At 34.8% G+C, this 20,718-nt stretch overlaps 1 protein-coding gene across 1 annotated transcript in view; it reads left to right on the top strand.

The window, feature by feature from the left end:
* LOC122054976 (short-chain dehydrogenase TIC 32, chloroplastic-like) overlaps positions 1-20,718 on the top strand; it is a 75,000-nt gene that overhangs the window by 15,910 nt on the left and 38,372 nt on the right. Inside the window, exon 8 of the mRNA XM_042616382.1 lies at positions 13,561-13,704. Coding sequence (XP_042472316.1) covers positions 13,561-13,704 — 144 coding nt within the window. The remainder of the gene's footprint in view (positions 1-13,560; positions 13,705-20,718) is intronic.

Raw genomic sequence — 20,718 nt, 5'->3', positions numbered from 1 at the left:
CCGCTATATAATTCATAGCATGAGAGAACTTGTGATTAGATCACGACGAGTGAGCATCTCTACAAATGTAATTATAAATGTATTAAAATCTTCCCTAATCGACGAATTGATGTGTTTAGACAACATTGATTCTGTGAGAGTAGCATGAGTTATACTCCTTGGTCTAACCAAGTGACTATTCCTCACTCGCTAGAGATATTGGGATGTCGAGAGTCAAACGTGGATACTAGTTATGGTAACTAGTTTATTGGAGTGACCTGCTGTAAGACTTCATACAATTCTCTACATATATGGATATATCAATAAAACTCTTATTACAACTTAAGTGTGAGTTTCCTTCAACCTGAGATATTCAAGTTATCTTGGTTATGAAGAATTATACTTTGACATCTTAAAGAAACTCGCACTTAAGTTGTGGACCCTCGATGATTAGGTATAAATCAAAGTATCCGAAGGTGTTTGAATAGTCAATAAAGGATTCACCATTCCTTATAAGGAGATATATACCCTATGACCACTTGTCAGGATTATTACTCAAAGTCTTTAGCCAAAACATTACATGTTAAGAGTATTGTACTCTTGGGCACATGTACGAGTAACTTTAATCTACAAGATAAGGAAGTATTAGTTGGGTTAGCTGTGACATAGTCAGCCTAGTGGGGACTGATACATATACCATGTCCTGAACCAAGTGGATATAAGACAAGTGAAAGGAACAATACACGACTATTTGTAGCTGCTGAAAGATTTAGAAGTGGTTCTAGAATCAATTATAATTTTTTGATCAATTGGGGTTCATGATATACTACTAGGTGTCACTCATGATCGATCCATGATTAATGGTTAATTATGGACGATTAACATAATAAAAAACTTATAAGGTCACACACACTATGAGTTTATCTTAGAGACTTAAAACGGGTTTAAGAATTGGATTCTCAAATCGAGAGAGAGAGAGAGAGAGAGAGAAAAGTTTGGTTGGGTCAAACATAAAGGACAAATACGGAAAAATATTTATCGAAACGGAAGTACAGATAGGCCATGACTATGAGATATAAATTCATTATGGTTTGATAATAAACTAAAAAGGGTTTGATTTAGTTATTAAACAACTTGGTTTAATAATAAACCAAAAAGATTTGGTTTAATTATGAACCCAGATAGTTTGATTTTGAACCAAATTTAATCTTAATGGTAATAGATTAGGTTGGCTTTGTTTATTGGGTTTGGGAGGTGACTTGCTCCCCAAGTCAGGTAGAGGTGTATAAATACCCTTCTATGAGGAGAAGAGATGAGTGATTTTATTTTTTGAGAGAAAACTCTAATTTGATTAGCGTTTCTTCTCATCCTCTTCTCCCCCAAGTTCTTGCCGCCCAAGAGTTTCCACCAACCATCCTTAATCACAGAATTCGATGCCGATGAATTTAATGTTGACGATTTCGATGTTGCGCCACCCACCAAATCGTGACGTGGGAGTTCTCTCGGATTGCTTTGTCTTCACTCTTGGCTAGTACTAATCGGAGATGAATGACTCATGGCTTCACGAAGCCGTCTCAACGACAACTCGGCATGGATATGACTAGAGGCAAACTCTGTTGGGTTTGCCAGTTGATGCCCATTCCATTTTGCATCATCTGTCAGGTATACCTAGAGTAAGTTATTTTATAAAATTTTATTTTATGATCATGTCTTGCCGTGTTATATCCTTGCATGCGTGAGGTGTGTGATGTAATAATTAGGAATTATTATGTTTTTATTTTCACTGTGTGGGGTTTCTGAAATATGTTTTAGCATGCACTACATCGAGCTATCCAATAGTCGTATCAGAGCCTGATCATGCTTTAACATGAACATAAAATTGTTTTACGAGTCATAGTTTGTCATAGATTAATTTTTAGAATTTTTCCTATTTTATTACAAATTTCTATTTTTGGAAAGTTTTCTAATTTGTTTGGAAATTTTATTTTTTGAAAGTTTCCAAGGTAATTTTAAAAAATTTCATTTTAAAAATATTCTATAAATTAATTTCTATTTTTTCTATTTTATTAAGAATTTCTATTTTGAAAAGTTTCCTAATTTGTTAGAAAATTCTAATTTTAGAAAGTTCTGAAATAATTTAGAAAATCTCATTATGAAAATATTTTTGTAATAATTTAGAAATCCCAGTTTTAAAAGATTCTGAATTTATTAAGAAATTCTATTTTTGAAAGTTTTCTAATTTATTAGGAAATTCTAATTTTAAAAAGTTTATGAAATAATTTAGAAATTTTAAAATTTTAAAGATTCTGAATTAATTAATAAATTCTAATAATAAATTTCCTAATTTGTTAGAAAATTTAAAATTAGAAAATTATTTCCTAATTGATAAGATCTTCTTGATTGAAAATTATTTCCTAGATGTAATTTGTAATTAAAATTTAAAAAATTTAATTCTTAATTTAATTATAGGAATCTTGATTTATGAAAAATCAGATTCTTAATCATATTTTATTTACAAATAATATTATGACATAATTTATGTTATGCCATGCCGTATATATATGCCATGTAAATACATTAGATGTATGCATTATTTATGCCATGTGTACGATGTGTTATATCATTATATATGCCATGCATGTGATGTATTATATCATTATATATGTCATATAGATACATTAGATGTATGCATTGTTTATGTCATGCATGTGATATGTTATATCATTATATATGTCATGCGTGCGATGTGTTATATCATTATATATGTCATGTGTGCGATGTGTTATATCATTATATATGTCATGCGACATGTCATCATTTATGTCATGCATGTGATCTTATATAGATAATACATTTGCATAATGATGATTAGACCTAAATGTTGGTACAATTTACACTAATGGTCTAACTCAGGTTTTGATGAATGATAAGTGAGTTAAGTTAGGTGTTATTATGATCTAACCTTTTTACCAAGTGTGTATGGTTGACTAACTTGATGGGTCAAGAGGATCTAACACTAGGCATGAAGTCCATTCGAGATGTGCAATTCCCGAGTGGTGAAGTCCGGATGTGCGATTTCGACAGGAAGACCTGGTGGGTCAGATTGACATCAAGGAGGTGACTTGACACACGGTAAGTAAACATAAGTCACTGGAGGAGAGTGACTAAGTGAGGGCGCGTCCAGATTGAAGGGACAATAGACGTCGGTCTAATTTAGGTCCATTTCAGAAACCTAAATTGAGACCCTTATTAGATTTTGGTCTAGAGGACAAGGTTTAAGTCATAAATTAATCATATTTTTATTGTGCTAACCTTGTTTTGTAGGTTAGATATTGTCATGTTGGACTAACCTAACTTACAGGGCAAAAGGAGCAAAAAGGTCTCGGGTGAACAGTACTCGATGCGCCTTTAAGCATTGGAAGGTGCCTTAAGTACTGTTCATGGAAGGTGCCTTCGGTGCTATAGAAGACACCTTTCAATAGATAAAATTCAGACCTCATTAGCGATAAGTAGCAGTGAAATCGCGATAAACTTTAGCCGATGGAAGACACCTTCAAGGCTATAGAAGGCGCCTTCCATCCTCTATAAAAGGGTATCTCGACTAAGCATTCAAGATCATCTCTCATACAAGCTTCTAAGCATCCAATTAGCGCCCCTAAGGCGTAGCGCAGACGGTGGGTGCATGGTATCTCCGGCGTAATGGCCAGGGGTCGATTCTCAGGAACTGACGACCTGGGGTTTACCCCGCCATGCGCTTATGGCCTGTGTACCTGCATGAACCTCCCTCCATATCCGTGGGGCCAGCACTAGGGGGGCCGTTAAGATAGCGGATCTACCTTTTTCTAAGCATCTGATTAGCATTCCGATTGCTCCAGCTTCCTGCTGCTGCCCTGTTATAACTCTACTATGCTCGATTGCCACCGAGAAGCTATCCAAACATCGAGATCGAGCCAACTGTCTACAAAAAGTGTTTGGTAACGAAGTGTTAATTTCTATACTTAATTGCTTCAAACAGAAAGTGTAGCTTGTTTTTACATTCTCAAAGCTCTTTCGATTCTCTTTGTACTCGATCTCCTCTTTCGGTGGTTCCGGAAAAGGGTTTTAGTAGATTACCCGTCGATAGGTCTGCGAGACCTGAGTCTTAGAGTAGGAGTCACCGAAGGCTCTGAACTAAGTAAAATTGAACAGTGTCTTTTACTTTTTGTTTTCACTGCACATACTTTGATTTCAAAACTAAAAGAAAAGTTTTAAAAATGACGTGATTCACTCCTCCTCTCATGTGCGTCTCGATCCAACACTAAATCCCTTATGTAAAATAATTAAAGCGTACACCTTTCGTTAATATGGTGAGAAACAGAGTTTGATTTCTTGTTTAGATTATTAGTGTTGGATTGAGGCACATGTGGGGGTGGGAGGGGGGAGAGGGTGAATCACGTGGTTTTTAAAGCTAATTTTTTTAGTTTTATAAAATAAGTACGCAGTGGAAAAACATGAAAATAAAACAAGTAAAAAGGCACACGTTCGGTTTTTCTTGATTTGGAGCCTTCGGCGACTCCTACTCCAAGATCTAGGTCTCGCAGACCTATTGATGTGTAATTCACTAAATACCTCTTTTGGAACCGTCAGAAGAAGGAATTGAGTACAATAAAAGAATTGGAAAAGTGTAACATTCTACACTTTCCTTTATGCAATAATTTAAGTACAATATTAAAGTTCATTACCCAACACCTTCGTAGATGATCGGATCAGGCTCCTCAGCCGTGGTCGGGTGCAACAACATTATAACAGAGCAGCAGCAGGAAGTTGGAGCACTCAAAACGTCAAATAAACACGTAAAAGCTTGTAAATTAGTTGTGAATGATGCCTTGGTCGAAATACTCTTTTATTGAGTATTGAAGGTGCCTTCCATAGCACTGAAGGCGCCTTTAATGCACAAAGTCTTATCCCAAATAGTTCACCTCTTATCATCGATGAAGTCTGATTTTATCCAACCGAAGGCATCTTCCAAGCTCCTGAAGGCATCTTCTATGAACAGAACTCAAGGCACTTTCCAATGGTTTGAAGACGCCTTGGGTACTATTCATCTGAGGCATTTTGTGTTCTTTTGCCTTGGAAAATGTATTATCCCAATACAAATAAAATATATCCTGCAAGATAGAGTTAGCATAAGAAAAGAGTATTAATTAGTAATTAGATCCTGTCTCCCTAAGATGAGGATCTACTCAGGGTCTCAATTTAGGTTTTCGAAATAGACCTAAATTAGACCGACGCCTATTGTCTCCTCAACTGGGACGCACCCTCACTGAGTCAGTCTCTTTCAATGACTTACCTTCACTTACCAAGTGTCAAGCTACCTCCTTGATGTCTAATTTGATCCACCAGGTCTTCCTATCTGAATCGCACATCCGGATTTCGTCAATCGGGAATCAAACATTCTGACCTCCTACCGGAATCACACATCCGAACTTCAATCCATCGGGAATCGAACATCCCAACCTCCTGCCAAAATCCCACATCTAGATTTCACTAATCAGAAATCACACATCCCGACTAGACTTCCTACTTGGTGTCAAGTCTTCTTGACCCATGAAGTTAGTCAACCCTGCGCACTTGGCAACAATGTTAGATCAACAACACATCTAACTTTAATCTACTTGTCATTCATCAAAACTCAGGCTTAATCATTAGTGTCAACTGCACCAACAATCTCCCCTTTTTGATGCAATGACAACCTAGGTTAAAGTTAAAAAAATATGCAAAACATATATAGTAAAAAATGACTTTGAGAGAAAAATGAAACACATAAGTTTTATTCTCTTGATCATTTTTAGGGTTAAGTTTTTCAGATTTTTTTTTAAATTTTTTCTTACTTAAACTTTAACCCTCCCCCTTTGACATTCATAAAAAAATATACAGATAAGTATACCAAAGTATGAAATGTTGAAATACATAAGTAAGTAATAATTTTGTCAAAGTAAGTATAAAAACTTGTTGGTTTATTATAGGGAGGAGTTAATGAGTTCAAGAAAGGTTTGCAAAGCATTTTCAAATAATTTTCCAAAACCATTTTTTTTAAAATGCCTTTCAAAGCACTATTTTTAAAATAATTTATAAAATTATTTTCAAAACATTTTACATAAAGACTTTGCAGAATATTATAATTACCAAAGAAGTTTTTCTAAGAAATGGTTTTCAAAGTAATTACCAAAAATATTTTGAACACACTTTTCAAAAGTAATTTTCAAAATAATTTTCAAAGTAGTTTTTAAAATATTTTTGCAACACATTTTTTACCAAAGAAGTTTTTAAAGTATTTTTTAAGAACACTTTTCTATTAAATTTTTAAAAACATTTCGAAACAAGGTTTTGAAAATAAACTTTTCAGATGATTAAGATGATTAAGTAATTACAGATTTGCAAGTATTTTTCAAACATTTTTCTAAATTTGTAATTTTAAAACAATGAAAAAATTTTGAAAGCAGTTTTCAATGGGAGTACGGTCATGTTCCTTATGTCATATGTTGATAACACATTACTTAAAGAAAATGATGTGCCCATTTTAAAGTCAGTAAAGTTTGGTTGTCCAAGATATTCTCCATGAAAGACGCGAGAGAAGAAACCTGTATCCTTAGGATTAAGATCTATAAAGATAAATAAAAAATGTTACTTAGTCGTTCACAGTCTACATATATTGATAAAATGCTAAAATGGTTCAGCATGGAAGAATCCAAGAAAGGCTGTCTTCCCATGTGACATGGGATTTACCTTTCGAAGTCTATGTCCTTAAGCACACAAGATGAGAGGATTCACATGATTTATATCTCATATGCATCAGCTATAAGATCAATCATGTATGCTATATTATGTACGTAACCTAGTATAGCGTACACTCTGAATGTCATGATTAGACATCAATCAGATCTAGGCATGAATCATTGGGTGGATGTCAAGCCAATCCTTAAGTACTAAGGATTTGTTCTTAGTATATGAAGGGGGTTATATGATTATACGTGGGTATACTGATGCCATTTTCCAGATAGACCAGGATGATTCCAAGTCTCAGTCTAGATAATTCACCTTAAATGGGGTGTAATAAGTTGGAAAGGTTCCAAGCAAGAAATCGTTATAGATTCTGTTAGGACCAAAAAAATTTAGATATCTCCACAATGATATAATATTGTTTACTTTGGGCTTAAACCCTCATTGCTTTACTCTTAGGCTCTACCCAAAAGGCTTCATACGAATGGAGATATCTTTCCCTTACAAGTCCATGATCCTTTCCATGTATTTTCAATGTGAAACTTTATTTGCAACCTAACAATCCCTTCTCAAACAAAAGACCACTGCCTCAAGCCTATCTGCTTGATGTCATCTAATCCTTGACCCACTAGAACTTTCTTGCTCCTCAGTCTAACCGACCTACTTGGACTTCCTTGCCTAACCGTAACTAGGACTTCTCTTCCTGATGTCTAGTTATCTTGATCCAGATATAGGAGCCCTCACTTCCTTCATTAGAGGTCAATATTCCATCCACATAGCTCGATTAGACAATGCTTCTTGTGCACAGTTGGTGTTAGTCCTTCTGGCAATTCGGGCTCTGATACCAATTGTTAAAGATCATGACCCGGCTAGAAGGGGGGAGTTGAATAGACAATCACCCCAAGTTTACTTTCTTCCTACAGTTCGTTAGTGCATAACAGAATAATAATGAAAACAAAGTAAGAAGAGAAAGAAATCTCTAACAAGATTATTTAACGTGGTTCGGAGATAGCTTGCTCCTACTCCATGACTTGTACTTAAGGTGGACAGACCCTATCTATGAGTGGATTAGTCCCCAACAATCTCTGGCTATAAGTACTCCTTTTTGGTGGAGCAAACCTCCCACAAGGCACTCTTCTTCTTTACAAGATGGAGAATAAGATTAGGAAGAAGAGTGTAGGTCTGGAAGCTTGAGGATAAATACTTAGGAGTATTCAATAAGAATCAGTAATTTCCTTCATGCCCCAAGCTTCCTTTAAATAGAGAGGAAAGAGTTGATCCCTTGTCAACTCATTTTCTACACTAGCCAACTAGTCCATACATCAATTGACTGGTGTACCCGTTGGACACTGCCAATGGGTCTCCATAGAATCCACGATTCTGTTCAACGACTCTCTACTAGTCGACTAACACCTTCATTAGTTGACTGGTCTTCACAACAATTGGGCATAGAAACATTCTGTGCCTTCATGGTCCTAGACTAGTCGACTGATCTTTACATCAATTAACTACCCCTTTACAATCACTTACACTCATCCTCTTCGGAGTTGCCCTTGAATCTCTCTTCCTAAACCTTTGCCATCCTTCATGTTACCTTGAAGTTTGCTTCCCTCGACCCACTCCATTTCTCCTCGTCCGATGGTCCCTTGGATGCACCATCCTTCATCGATCTCAAGGATCCGAGCCATAGGATACACTTACCAAACTTGGTCGCACCAAATTTCTCATGTGTGGGTTCACCAAGTCCTGCATGACTCAAACACACATATCAAACCAATGTGAAATCTAACTTAAACTCTTTGACACACATACATCAAAATCATGATCGTACCTAATCAAACGTAGGTCGATTGCACTCACAGATTCCACCACTATGGCAGAAAACATTGAACCTTTTGAAGTAGCAATGGAAGTGGTTTATATCGAGAATTTTGTCACTGAACTTAGATGAGGTTCCAAATATTATTAAAGCAATACTAGTTTACTACAACAACAATGAGGCCATTGACCAGGCAAAGGAACCCAGGTCTCATCAATGATCTAAACATTTGATTCACCATTATCATTTGATTAGAGAGATCATTAGTAGAAACAGAATACAAATTAAGAAGATTCCCACTAAAAGGAACCTAGTAGATCCTTTGACAAAATCTTTCTCTCACAATAGGTTTGAGAGACATGTAGAGGACTATAGTATTGGATACCATGGCGATTAGTATTAGGCCAAGTGTGAATATGTTATATTTGAAAGATGTCCTAAGGCAGTCAATCACCTTATGATTTGCACTATTTATTCGATAAATAAATATTTACTATTTGATTGCACATTTTATATGTGTTTGATTGGATCTTAAACTCATTTACTGAATATCCATAATACGATTCATAACATAAGAGAATTTGTGATTGGATCATGACTAGTGAACATCTCTACATGTGTAATTATGCATGTATTAAAATCTTTCCTAGTCGATGAATTGATGTGTTCAAACATCATCATTTCTGTGAGACTAGTACAAGTTATACTCCTTGGTCTAACTAAGTAACTGTTCCTCATTAGCTAGAGACATTGAGATGTCAAGAGTTAAACATGAATGTTAGTTATGATAATTAGTTCATTGGAGTGAGCTACTGTAAGACTTCATATGATTTTCTACATATATGGATATGTCAATGAAGCTTTTACTGTAGCTTAAGTGCGATTTTTCTTCGACTTGAGGTATTCAAGTCATCTTGATCATAAAGAATTATACTTTGACATTTTAAGCAAGTATCTCCGAGGAGGTATGAACTTGAATGATTGAGTTTAAGTCAAAGTACTTGAAGGTGTTTGAATAACCAATAAAGGATTTACCACTCCTTACAAGGAGCTGTATATTCTATGACCACTTGTCAGGATTATTACTCAAAGTCTTTGGCCAAAGCATCACATATTAAGAGTATTATACTCTTGGGCACATGTATAAGTAACTTGAATCTGCAGGACAAGGAAGTATTAGTTAGGCTAGGTGTGATGTATTCAACCTAGTGGAGATTGACACATAGACTATGTCCTGAACCGAGTATAAGATGAGTGAAAGGAATAAGATATGACTGACTATAATTGCTAAAAGATTCAGAAATGGTTTTGGAATCAACTATAATTTTTTGATCAATTGGGGATCATGATTGATTACTAGATATCACTCATGATTAATCCATGATTAATAGTTAATTATGGATGATCAACATAACTAGAAATCTATAAGGTTACACGTACTATGAGTTTATCTTAGAGACTTAAAATGAGTTTAAGAATTGACTTTTTAAATCAAGAGAGAGACAAAGTTTGGTTAGACTAAACGGAAAGGATAAATATGGAAAGATATTTATTGAAACTGAAGCGCAGATGGGCCATGCCTATTGTAGGAGATATAGATTCATTATGGTTTGATAATAAACTAAAAGGGGTTTGATTTAGTTATGAAACAACTTAGTTTAATAATAAATCAAAAGGGTTTGGTTTAATTATAAATCAAGATAGTTTATTTTTGAACCAAACTTAATTTTAATGGTAATGGATCGAGTTGGCTTTGTTTATTGGATTTGGGAGATGACTTACTTCCCAAGTCATATAGAGGTGTATAAATAGTCCTCTATGAGGAGAAGAGATGAATGATTTTATTCTTTGAGAGAAAAATCTAATCTGATTAGGGATTTTTCTCATCCTCTTCCCTCTCTCCCTCTCTGTAGCCGTCACCCAAGCTCTTGCCACCCAAGAGTTATCGCCGACCATCTCTAGCCACCGAATTCAGTGTTGACAATTTCGGTGCTAACAAATTTAGTATCGACGATTTCGGTGCTGCCCCATCCACCAAATCATGCTATGAGAGTTCTCTCAGATTGCTTCATCTTCACACTTGGTTAGTACTGATCGGAGATGACTTGTGGCTTCGTGGAGATATCTTAATGACAACTCAGTGTGGATACGAGTAGAGGCAAACTCTATTGGGTTTGCTAATTGATGCCCTTTTTACTTCACATCATCCATCAAGTATGCCTAAAGTAAAAGTTATTTTAGGAAATTTTATTTTTTGATCATGTCTTGTCATGTTGTATCCTTGTATATGTGTGGTATGTGTGATGTAATAATTAAGAATTATTATGTTTTTATTTTCACTGTGCTTGTATTTTGAAATTTGTTTTAGCGCACACCACATCGAGCTACCCAATACTGGAAGCTTCCTAAATTTTCGTCGCTGAAAAATCCCGATTCTGTCGCTCCCACCCCTCCATTCTTGATTGCAAGACCTTCTACTCCAGTGTCTATTTTTCTATCTGTAGATTATTTTGTCGATTGATATCTTGATCCTTCTACCTTGCAAATTTTTTATTAGGGTTTAGGGCCATGGTAGATGCTACCATGTACAAGCCCTACTATATAGTAGTTGAGCAGAGAGTTAAAAGATAGATAGTAGAATAGGCGGCACACACATGTAGATGAATAGTCGAAGGCAAGCAAGGTGAGTCGACACTTAGGGAGTTGATAAGTGAAGACGGTGAAGGGCACCGCGAGGGAGCTCGAAGGAGGAGGTTTCAGAAATGTTTGGGTTGTTGAGAGGGGGAAGGGAGACGAAGGATTCAAAATATTTGGATTTTTAAGAGGGAAAGGGGAGACAAAGGGTTCAAAATGTTTGGATTTTTAAGAAGGAAAGGGGGGATGAAGGAAGATGGGGTTAATTCTGGCGGGGTGCTACTATAGTAGAAAAAATATAAAAAATATACAGAAATGTTACCACTCTTGATGCCTCTTGTGCAACCATGCGCTACCGTTATTGTAGCATCGCTATGTCACCATTTTTTATATTTTTTTACTGTAGTCACGCCCCATCAGAATTAGCCTTGTCTGCCTTCGCCCCCCCCACCCCCCCCTTTTCCTTCTCAAAAATCTAAATATTTCTAACCCTTTATCTCCCCTTTCCCTCTTAAAAATCTAAATATTTCGAATCCTTCGTCTCCCCTTCCCCTCTCAACAATCCAAACATTTTTGAAACCTCCTCCTTTGAGCTCCCTCATGGTGCCCTTCACCGTCTTGGCTGATCAACTCCCTTGGTACTGACCTGCCTCGCCTGCCTACGGTTGTTCATCTGCATGTACATGTCTCTATTATACTATTTATCTTTTAACTCTCTGCTCAACTACTGTGTAGTAGGGCTTGTACGTGGTAGCATCTACTGTAGCCCTAAACCTTAATAAAAAAATTATAAGATAGAAGGATCAAGGTATCAATCAATAAAATAATCTACAGATAGAAATTCAGACAATGCAGTAGAAGGGCTTATGATTGAGAATGGAGGGGTGAGAGTGACAATGTCAGGATTTTTTGGCACTAGAAATTTGGGGAGCTTCCGACCCGTTCGAGAAGAAGGTTGCGACGGAGAAGAAGGAAGGGGTTGTCGGTAGGTGTTAGCTGTGATGGAAGCTACTGTGCTACCAATGAACAGTATACATAGTTATCTTACACATCCTTACCTTGCACACTCATAGGTGATCCTCATAGGTCTGTGCTCCCAGAGCCACCCTCGAGCACCTTGATTTACTTTTGGGGTGAGAGGCGACCAAGAGTGTGTAGGGTAACAATTATCTATCTATATATATATATATAATTATTATTATTTTATAAATATATGAGTTTGACCCTAAATATTTAAAATTATGGTTAAAATAAATTTTAGTTAAGATTTGTTTTTTAAATTATGACTAAAATAAGTTTTAGTTAAGATTTATTTTCATTAGTAATTTTAATTCTTTTACTAGTCGAATTAAATTTGGTCAATAATTTTTAATTTTTTTAGATTATTAAATTTGATTATTTTTAATGTTAAAGTTAGATTTGGTTGATAATTTATTTTTATCTTTTATAAAAATTTGATCCATAATTTTTAATTTTATATTGATAAAAATTTCATTTACAGATAAGATTAAATTATTACTACGTGATTTAATTTTATCGAAATTAAAATTGATAAAAGACAGTTCGGTACACGAAGTACCCTTTAATGTTGGATCCCCGGAAAAAGTTTGCAAAAGAACGTTATCCCGTGCTTCTGGACATTCTGAGCTCCACAAATTTTTGTACATTAAAAAAAAAGGAGGGGCGATTCTTTGAAAGATGAGATCAGTAAATGGAAATAGAAAACTACTGATATTGCATCTTTGTGAGATCGTCAATTTTGTACCAAAGATTTATTTAAAGTATACCGAATAAGTATAGCTATCCTCCCTCTGGCACAACAACGCTGTCTAGATCGATACCAAAATGCTACACAATTCTTTTCTTCTTTTTTTTTGTTCCTTATTATGTAGTAGCTATATATGCTACTCAAACTTGTTACATCTAGATCGCATAACAACCATTTTACCATTGTATTAAGACTTCACAGGTTAAAATTTATCAATTTTTTTTAAAAAAATAACAACTAAAATGTATATTAATGGTATTATAATAATTTATTAATTAATATTTTTAACTTTATTTATTCAATTAAAAATATTTATTAGATAAATATAAATTATGTTTGTTGCTATGTGATTTAGTTGATAACTGTTTCCATTAGAAAATAATCATTTTAAATTTTACTAATAAATTAAATATCTCTAATAATATTTTATATAAAAAATTATATTTTTAAAAAAGTTAATAAGGTCTTAATTTTTTATTTTGCCTACGACATCAAAAATTGTTGAGACGAGTATGATCCTAAAAATAATAAATAGTAAGATAGAGAGTAGTTCAATCTTTAATTAGATTGTGCATCTCATTGTGTACCTTATTATTTATAGGGAGCAGCGACTACTTGCTACGTCGCATTGCATCCGAGTGTGAAGGGAGTCAGTGGGAAATATTTTGCTGACTGCAACATCGAGAAGACATCCGCCCACGGTCGAAATGAGAAATTAGCAAGAAAGCTTTGGGCGTACAGCGAGGTATCTACTGCACGCACTATTTCTGTGATAGTTGTTTGAGTTTTGTTATGATATATATATAGTTACTCGAACTCAGACGTTTAAATTAATATTCTGAATAAGTGATGCCGGTCAGCACTACTTCCTTGCTCGATCGCATCCTTTTCACGGGTTCAAATTCGATAGAGTTCTTATAATTCCTACGCTCAGATGGTTCCTGAGCCTGTGTGCTTTTTCACTTTGGAATATTCCCCAAGTGATATATAGTTGATGTTTGAATTCTACTGTGACAGTTACTATGTTGGTGCCGTTGTATCTTAAGTGGAATTCTGAGTCACTTTTTTAAATTTATATCTAAAAAATATATGTTTCTCTTTAAATTATGCCTTTTATCAGTATCAAATTTAAAATTAAAAGTTTAGTTAAGATTTATAAATAAAATAATTTTAAAAAAATCAATTGAGAGACAGATTAATTAGTCCAATAACTAACCCTCTTTAGGCTAATTAAAATATATTAGTAAAATATACACTTTTGATAAAAAAAATCGTTTATTTTTATCATCATCAAAAGAGAGAGAGAGCTAAACTAACCAAATAACTTATAGTGTGAGCAACATCGCCACCATCTCCATGAATCTCTGAAGACTCGAATATGAAGGAACACGAAGAAATTGAGGAGGTTTTTGACGAGTTTGGTCTTCAAATAGGTGTGTTTGATTTGGATTATTATCCAACTATAATGTTAGTTAAAATTATTCAGACACGAATTAAAATTTTTAAATTTAATTAAATTGATCTTCGGAACAAATTTAACTAAATATTTTACCATAATCAAAATTGTTATATAGATACATACTCATAGGCGATTGAATATAAATCCAAGCACTCAAAAGTCTGTCCGGATGCCCCGATTCATTTTTACCAATTAGAGTGTCCGAATAAACTTCTGGGCACTCCGATTCAATTTTTTCCGATTGGAGCATCCGAATGAATTTTTAGATGTCTGAATTTATACTCAGTCACCCATGAATATATATTTATTTGTGAAGTAAAAAAAAATCCAATATTAACATAGCCGTACCTGTGTTCGACGAGGCCTGAAGCGCATACTAAAAAGTAACTCTTTTGCTACGACAAATAATAATAAAGTTCAATTTACCAATAACATATACACTAAATATATAAATAAACTAAAAATTAATATATTACATCAATAAAAAATTAATAAATATTTAAAATAATTATATAAACACTTTTCGTCTAGCTGTTTTAGAGATAAAAATATTTATTAAATCTGTATAATTCAATTGTTGAACTCTTTCTTTCTCAATCTATAACTTTGATAGTCCATTTAGTGTATTCTATAACATTGAGACCAATGTGGTGGCCGCAGACAGTAGCAAGGCAACAAGCAGTAACCACCATGCAATTAGGTCGTAGTTTGCACAAGCGACTGAGGTAGCGTGCGACAGCCCCGTGCTACGCAATTAAGTCACGCGAGCAAAGGCCAACCGCTAGCCTGCATCGAGTGAGATAGCCACTGCGAGAATCGATGTGATTAGGTCGCACAAACAATCCTTTTTGCATGATTAGGTTACAATTAGTGTCACGTGTTGCAAGACGAAGAAGATGGTCGAAGAAGAAGATTATGATTACCTCTTGTTCCGTGGATCCATGCCTTGGTAGAAAGAACGTCAAAGAAGAAATCGCGTGCAAAGAAGAGCAACACTAGAGAATAAATTACGTGCAAAGAAGAGTCATGCGTCAGTGTGTACCTCAGAGTCGTGAGAATAGGTTTAACAGCTATTTAGGGTCCATGTCTCTTTTTTTTTTAATATAATTAAAAAAATGGACCTTCATTGGGCTGGATCCTGAGGTGATTGCCTTTCTAGCCTCATGGAAGTTACGGCTCTTAATATTAATAAGAATTTATTAATTACTCAGAATTATAATCAATTTCATATATGAGCATCATTGATTCATAAAAAATGCTCTACTTATCACAGAAATTATTAAAAAATCAAAATTAATCCAGTTCCAATCCTACATATAATCAAATTATATAAAGCGCTTTCATTCTAAAATGGTCTTATTATTAACAATTCAGATATGATAGTTTCATTCAGAATGTAATGAATCTTGTTAGTAATTTTAAATTAAATATTCTAATTTTAATTTATAATTATGGATAAATTTAGATTATTATATTTTAAATATTATCCTCTATATATAATTTATATACAATATTTAAAGTTGCATAATAACAATTTAGGGATTTTTGATATTTACACAGCATTTATAACATGCATGCAAAAAATATTAAAAAAATTCTCAAATAAAATAAAATATTTATTTAAGGACGTATATCCTAATATTCTTCCACTTGTTCTTAAACAAATGTGATATCTTTTGAATGGTGAGATTTTCTTGACCATTTTTATGATCCAAAAGAGCTTCTTTTTACATATATTGATGGAGATCGACGATCTCTATCTATTTTACAAGTAAATCTCCTCTCATATTTTGAAGCCCCACCCTTTTAAGATGTTGCTTAAAACTCCGAGCCGATAATGTTTTGGTAAATGGATTAGCTGTATTGTTTACTGAAGTGATCTTTTTAATTGAAATATCTCTATTGACAATTGCGCTTATCAAGTGGAATTTCCGTTCCATGTGCTTTTCTTTTCGGCGGTTCCTTAGCTCTTTGGCATTGACCACCGCTGCACTAATAGAGTTTTAATAGGTTCATGCATGTCTGGAACAACTTCCAGATCTCTCAAGAATTCATGAAGTCACCCCATACTAGGTGCAGCGACATCGACATTCCACCGGTTCCCAAACACCTATGATTCGATTCTCAGTTATTTTCCTCCATCGACAAGACAAACCTAGGACATTGACAATTGGGGGATGAATGTATTTCTGGATTTATCCTGATGACCAGTGGAAAATTTCTGTAGGAAGGATTGGTCACCCCCAAGATTAGTCAGTTTGAAAAGATAAATATTTAGAGTACCAAAAAAAAAAAAAATCATGAGGCCAAACTGATTCTTTAGCTGCTTTGCAAACTATACTACATACTTCGCTTCCATCGTTGAATCAACAAGGCAAATTTATTTGGCACTCTTTCAAATAATGACTCTATTTTTCAAAGTGAACATCGCATCAGAAGTAGACTACAAGAGTCTCTATCTGATTAAAAATTTGAATCTAAATATCCAATAGGAATCAAATCCCCATCAGAATATACTATCATATATTTTCTCGTCCTTCTCAAATATATAAGTATATGTTTTACTGCTATCCAATGATCTAATTTCGGATTTGACTGGTATATACTAACCACTCCCACGATAAAGCATATGTCAGGTATCCTACACAACATTATATACATGAGACTACTAGCTGCCAATGTATAAGAAATTCATCTCGTCTTCTCTTCCTCTTACGGTGTTTTAGGACACCGTTTTTTAGACAGATGAACTCCATGTCTAGAAGGTAAATATCCTTTTTTTTTTTTTTTTTTTTTTATTTTGCATCACAAACCTGACAATCACCTTGTCATTGTATGATACTTGAGAAGCCTATTCTTGAGATCTCAAGTAATTTTGATCCTAAGAATATATAGTTTGCTTCTCTCAAATCTTTTATTTGGAATTGATTAGCTAGCTAGCTCTCTTTACCTTGGACAAAGATTCTACATCATTAGAATGCCATCCACATAAAGAACTAAGTAGTCCACTTTATCTCCTTTTATTTGCTTATAGACACAAGGCTCACTTATATGTTTATGAAAATCATAAGATTTTATTGCTTCATCAAATTTGATATTCCAAGGTCTAGATGTCTTCTTATGTTTGAAAATGGATCTCAAGTTGGACTTTTTGCTCTTGACCTTTAACCACGAAACATTATGGTTGAATCATTTAAATATAATGGTTTCCTCAAGATGGTCATTCAAAAACACTGTCTTAACATCTATTTTCCATATTTCATAATCATAATGAGTAACTATGGATAAGAGAATTCGAATGGATTTAAGTATGATTACGGACAAAAAAGTATATATCCACATAATCTACTTCTTCCTTTTGGATAGAACCCTTGGCCACCAACCTAACCTTAAAAGTCTCCACTTTCTCATCAAATGGGTCCTCTTTTTTTTTTTTTTTATAGATTCATTTGCAACCAATAGGTTTAATAACTTCAAGTATATCTACAAGTACCCATATTGAATTAGAGTGTATAGACTCTATTTCAAGTTTCATGGCTTCTTGCCATTTCTCCCGATCAATATCATCCTTTGCCATCTTGTATGTTAAAGGATCATCATCACCTCCATCAATGACACAACTTATGCTTCTCCTTCTTCATGATAGATGATGGACAATCTTATTTCCCTTCCACTACGTCGTGGTGGCGACAACAATGTTTTATCTAGGGTAGTGGTGTCCACTCTTGGTTGTTCAACAATTCTTGTTGGCATGGGATTGATCTCATCAGCTAGCAACTCTTCCAAAGCTGTTTTACTTCTGAATTTAGAATATGCCATGTAGTTATGCTCAAGAAAAGTAGCATTTGTTAACACAAATTTGTAAGTACCCTAGGGTAGTTTTGATATGATTAACCAAGTTCAGTTAGGTCATGTTGTATTTGATCCTTGTATCTAAGTGTCCAGAAGCTTAGAAACACAGGAAGTTGAGCGGAAGATGTAACTAGCGAGAAGGATGACACAGGAAGGGAGTAGATGTGCTTGGTGCATCCGAAGGACGATGTGCTGTGGAAGAGTACACCGGCGGATTAGAAGGACTCACGCGACGATCTGAGGGATGAGAAGCTGGGGAGGAAGGCCGCTCGAGGAGAAGTCGGAGTTGGATTCGGGTGAGTTCAATTTTGGACGGCCGGAGTGTCACCCAAGCGAACAGAGCGAAAAATGGTTAACAAGGGAAGTTAACCATTCTTGGATGAACAGTATCAAAGGTGCCTTCAAAGGCTTGGAATGCGTCTTTGATGATTAGTACGAAGGCGCCTCCTAGCCCCTAGAAGGCGCTTTTCAGTGACTGTTAGGGGAGATAAAGTTTTATCTTCGATGGATAAAACTTATCTCATGGAAGGTGCCTTGGACCATTGTTACGTTACCGCAAGTACATAGCTACATCATTAGTAATATAAAATATTATCGAACCCACATGGACTGGCTATAATTCTCACGAAGAATTAGTTAAACAATTGATGGTTGAGAGTCACGCGCTAAGTAAAGAGAAATGAGATTGGGAAAATGAAAGAGAGAGAGAGAGAGAGAGACTTGATTTGAGAGATATTCTAGGGGTTCAATTTTATTGTAATGTTTATCAATATATCATGGTTCACCAATTGTCCATCCTCATTTCTCATACACTTATAGGAAGCTAAATTCATTACCAGCTCTTCCCCACAGTGATTAAGCCAGAATGTTATTTAGATTAATATTGTAACGCCCGCCCTTCCAGGGACACTCTGACTGCCCTAGAGGGACGGGGTTACTTACATTCACCTAACATACTAATGCATATGAACTCATGACAGCGGAAGACATACTTAAAAATTTTATCATATGCATTTGATTGTCTTAAACATGGCATGTGAATCATAACTTATTAATATCATAAATTTTCTAACTTGAGCAAAATATCATAAGAGCATAACATACTAGCTCAAACTATCATCATAAGCATAGGGTCCAAACTTAGTTCACATGCACAATTTAACCAAATATAGATTTAAACTTAATTTGATCTATCCACCATGCCACTTCCACACACATCATCATTGCCCTTCCTGCAGCTCCCCTTAATTCATCCATTCCTTGCCTTTATCTGCAGTACAAGGAACATAAAACTATAAGCCCAAAGGCTTAATGAGCTCCTTTCCTACTCATAAAACATAAAGCACATAACACAACATAGCATGTGAAACATAGCATAGCATAACATAGCATGGGGAATTATAACATAGAACATATCTTATCATATAAGAAACATAACATATCATAACGTAGCATGAGGGAACATAACGTAAACATATCATCTCATATAAGAAGTATAACATAGCATAGCATAGCATGTGTGCGCATATCATGAAACATATCATATCATGTAATCACATATCATGAGACATATCATATCCTGTAAGCATGTATCATAACTCATACCTGTTCATGATAGTGCATAAACAATAATTCATAAAATATGTGCATGTAGATGCAAGATGTATATATATATATATATTTAAAACATGTATCATGGAATGCACATATGCATCATGTCTCTTTTAAAACATATCATATACATACTTGAACATAATATCATCATGAGGGCCCGGCTTGTACCACATACATACATAAATGCGCGCAATCCCTAGGACAGGGTAGTTAGCCCCGAACCTACTAGGGATCTAGGTCCGTTCATAGTCCGTCGACCTAGGGGCGTACTAAGGAGCCCATCCCTTTTTACGAGGCCCGTTTCATAGACCATCGACCTCGAGGCGCTTATGGAGCCCACCCTTGGTACAAGCCATATAAAATAAAATATCATGTCATACATATCATGTCATCATGCATATCATAGATTATCATACATGTCAAAATTTCTTGTCATATCATGAAGAGAGCTCTTGATCCCATCTTAAGGGAAGCATCTTTTTGCCATACCATGAAGAGTGCTCTTGATCCCAACTTAAGGGAAGCAACTCTTAGGCTTTTCTTCTTACATAAGCTTTTCATACATATATCATGAAACATAACATGTTCGTATCATAACATAAAACATAACATGTGATCTTCATAACATCGAGCATGGCATATCATATCATGAAGCATAGCATATCATATCATGAGCATAGCATATCATATCATGAGTATAGCATAACATATCATGGAACATAGCTTATCTCATAACATAAGGCATAACATATTATATCATGAACATAGTATATCATATCATGAGCATATCATATCATATCATGAGCATAGCATATCATATCATGGAACATAGCT

Source organism: Zingiber officinale, chromosome 3B (assembly GCF_018446385.1).
Source record: "Zingiber officinale cultivar Zhangliang chromosome 3B, Zo_v1.1, whole genome shotgun sequence".
Taxonomy (NCBI): Eukaryota; Viridiplantae; Streptophyta; class Magnoliopsida; order Zingiberales; family Zingiberaceae; genus Zingiber; species Zingiber officinale.
This window is presented reverse-complemented; position numbering and strand designations above follow the sequence as displayed.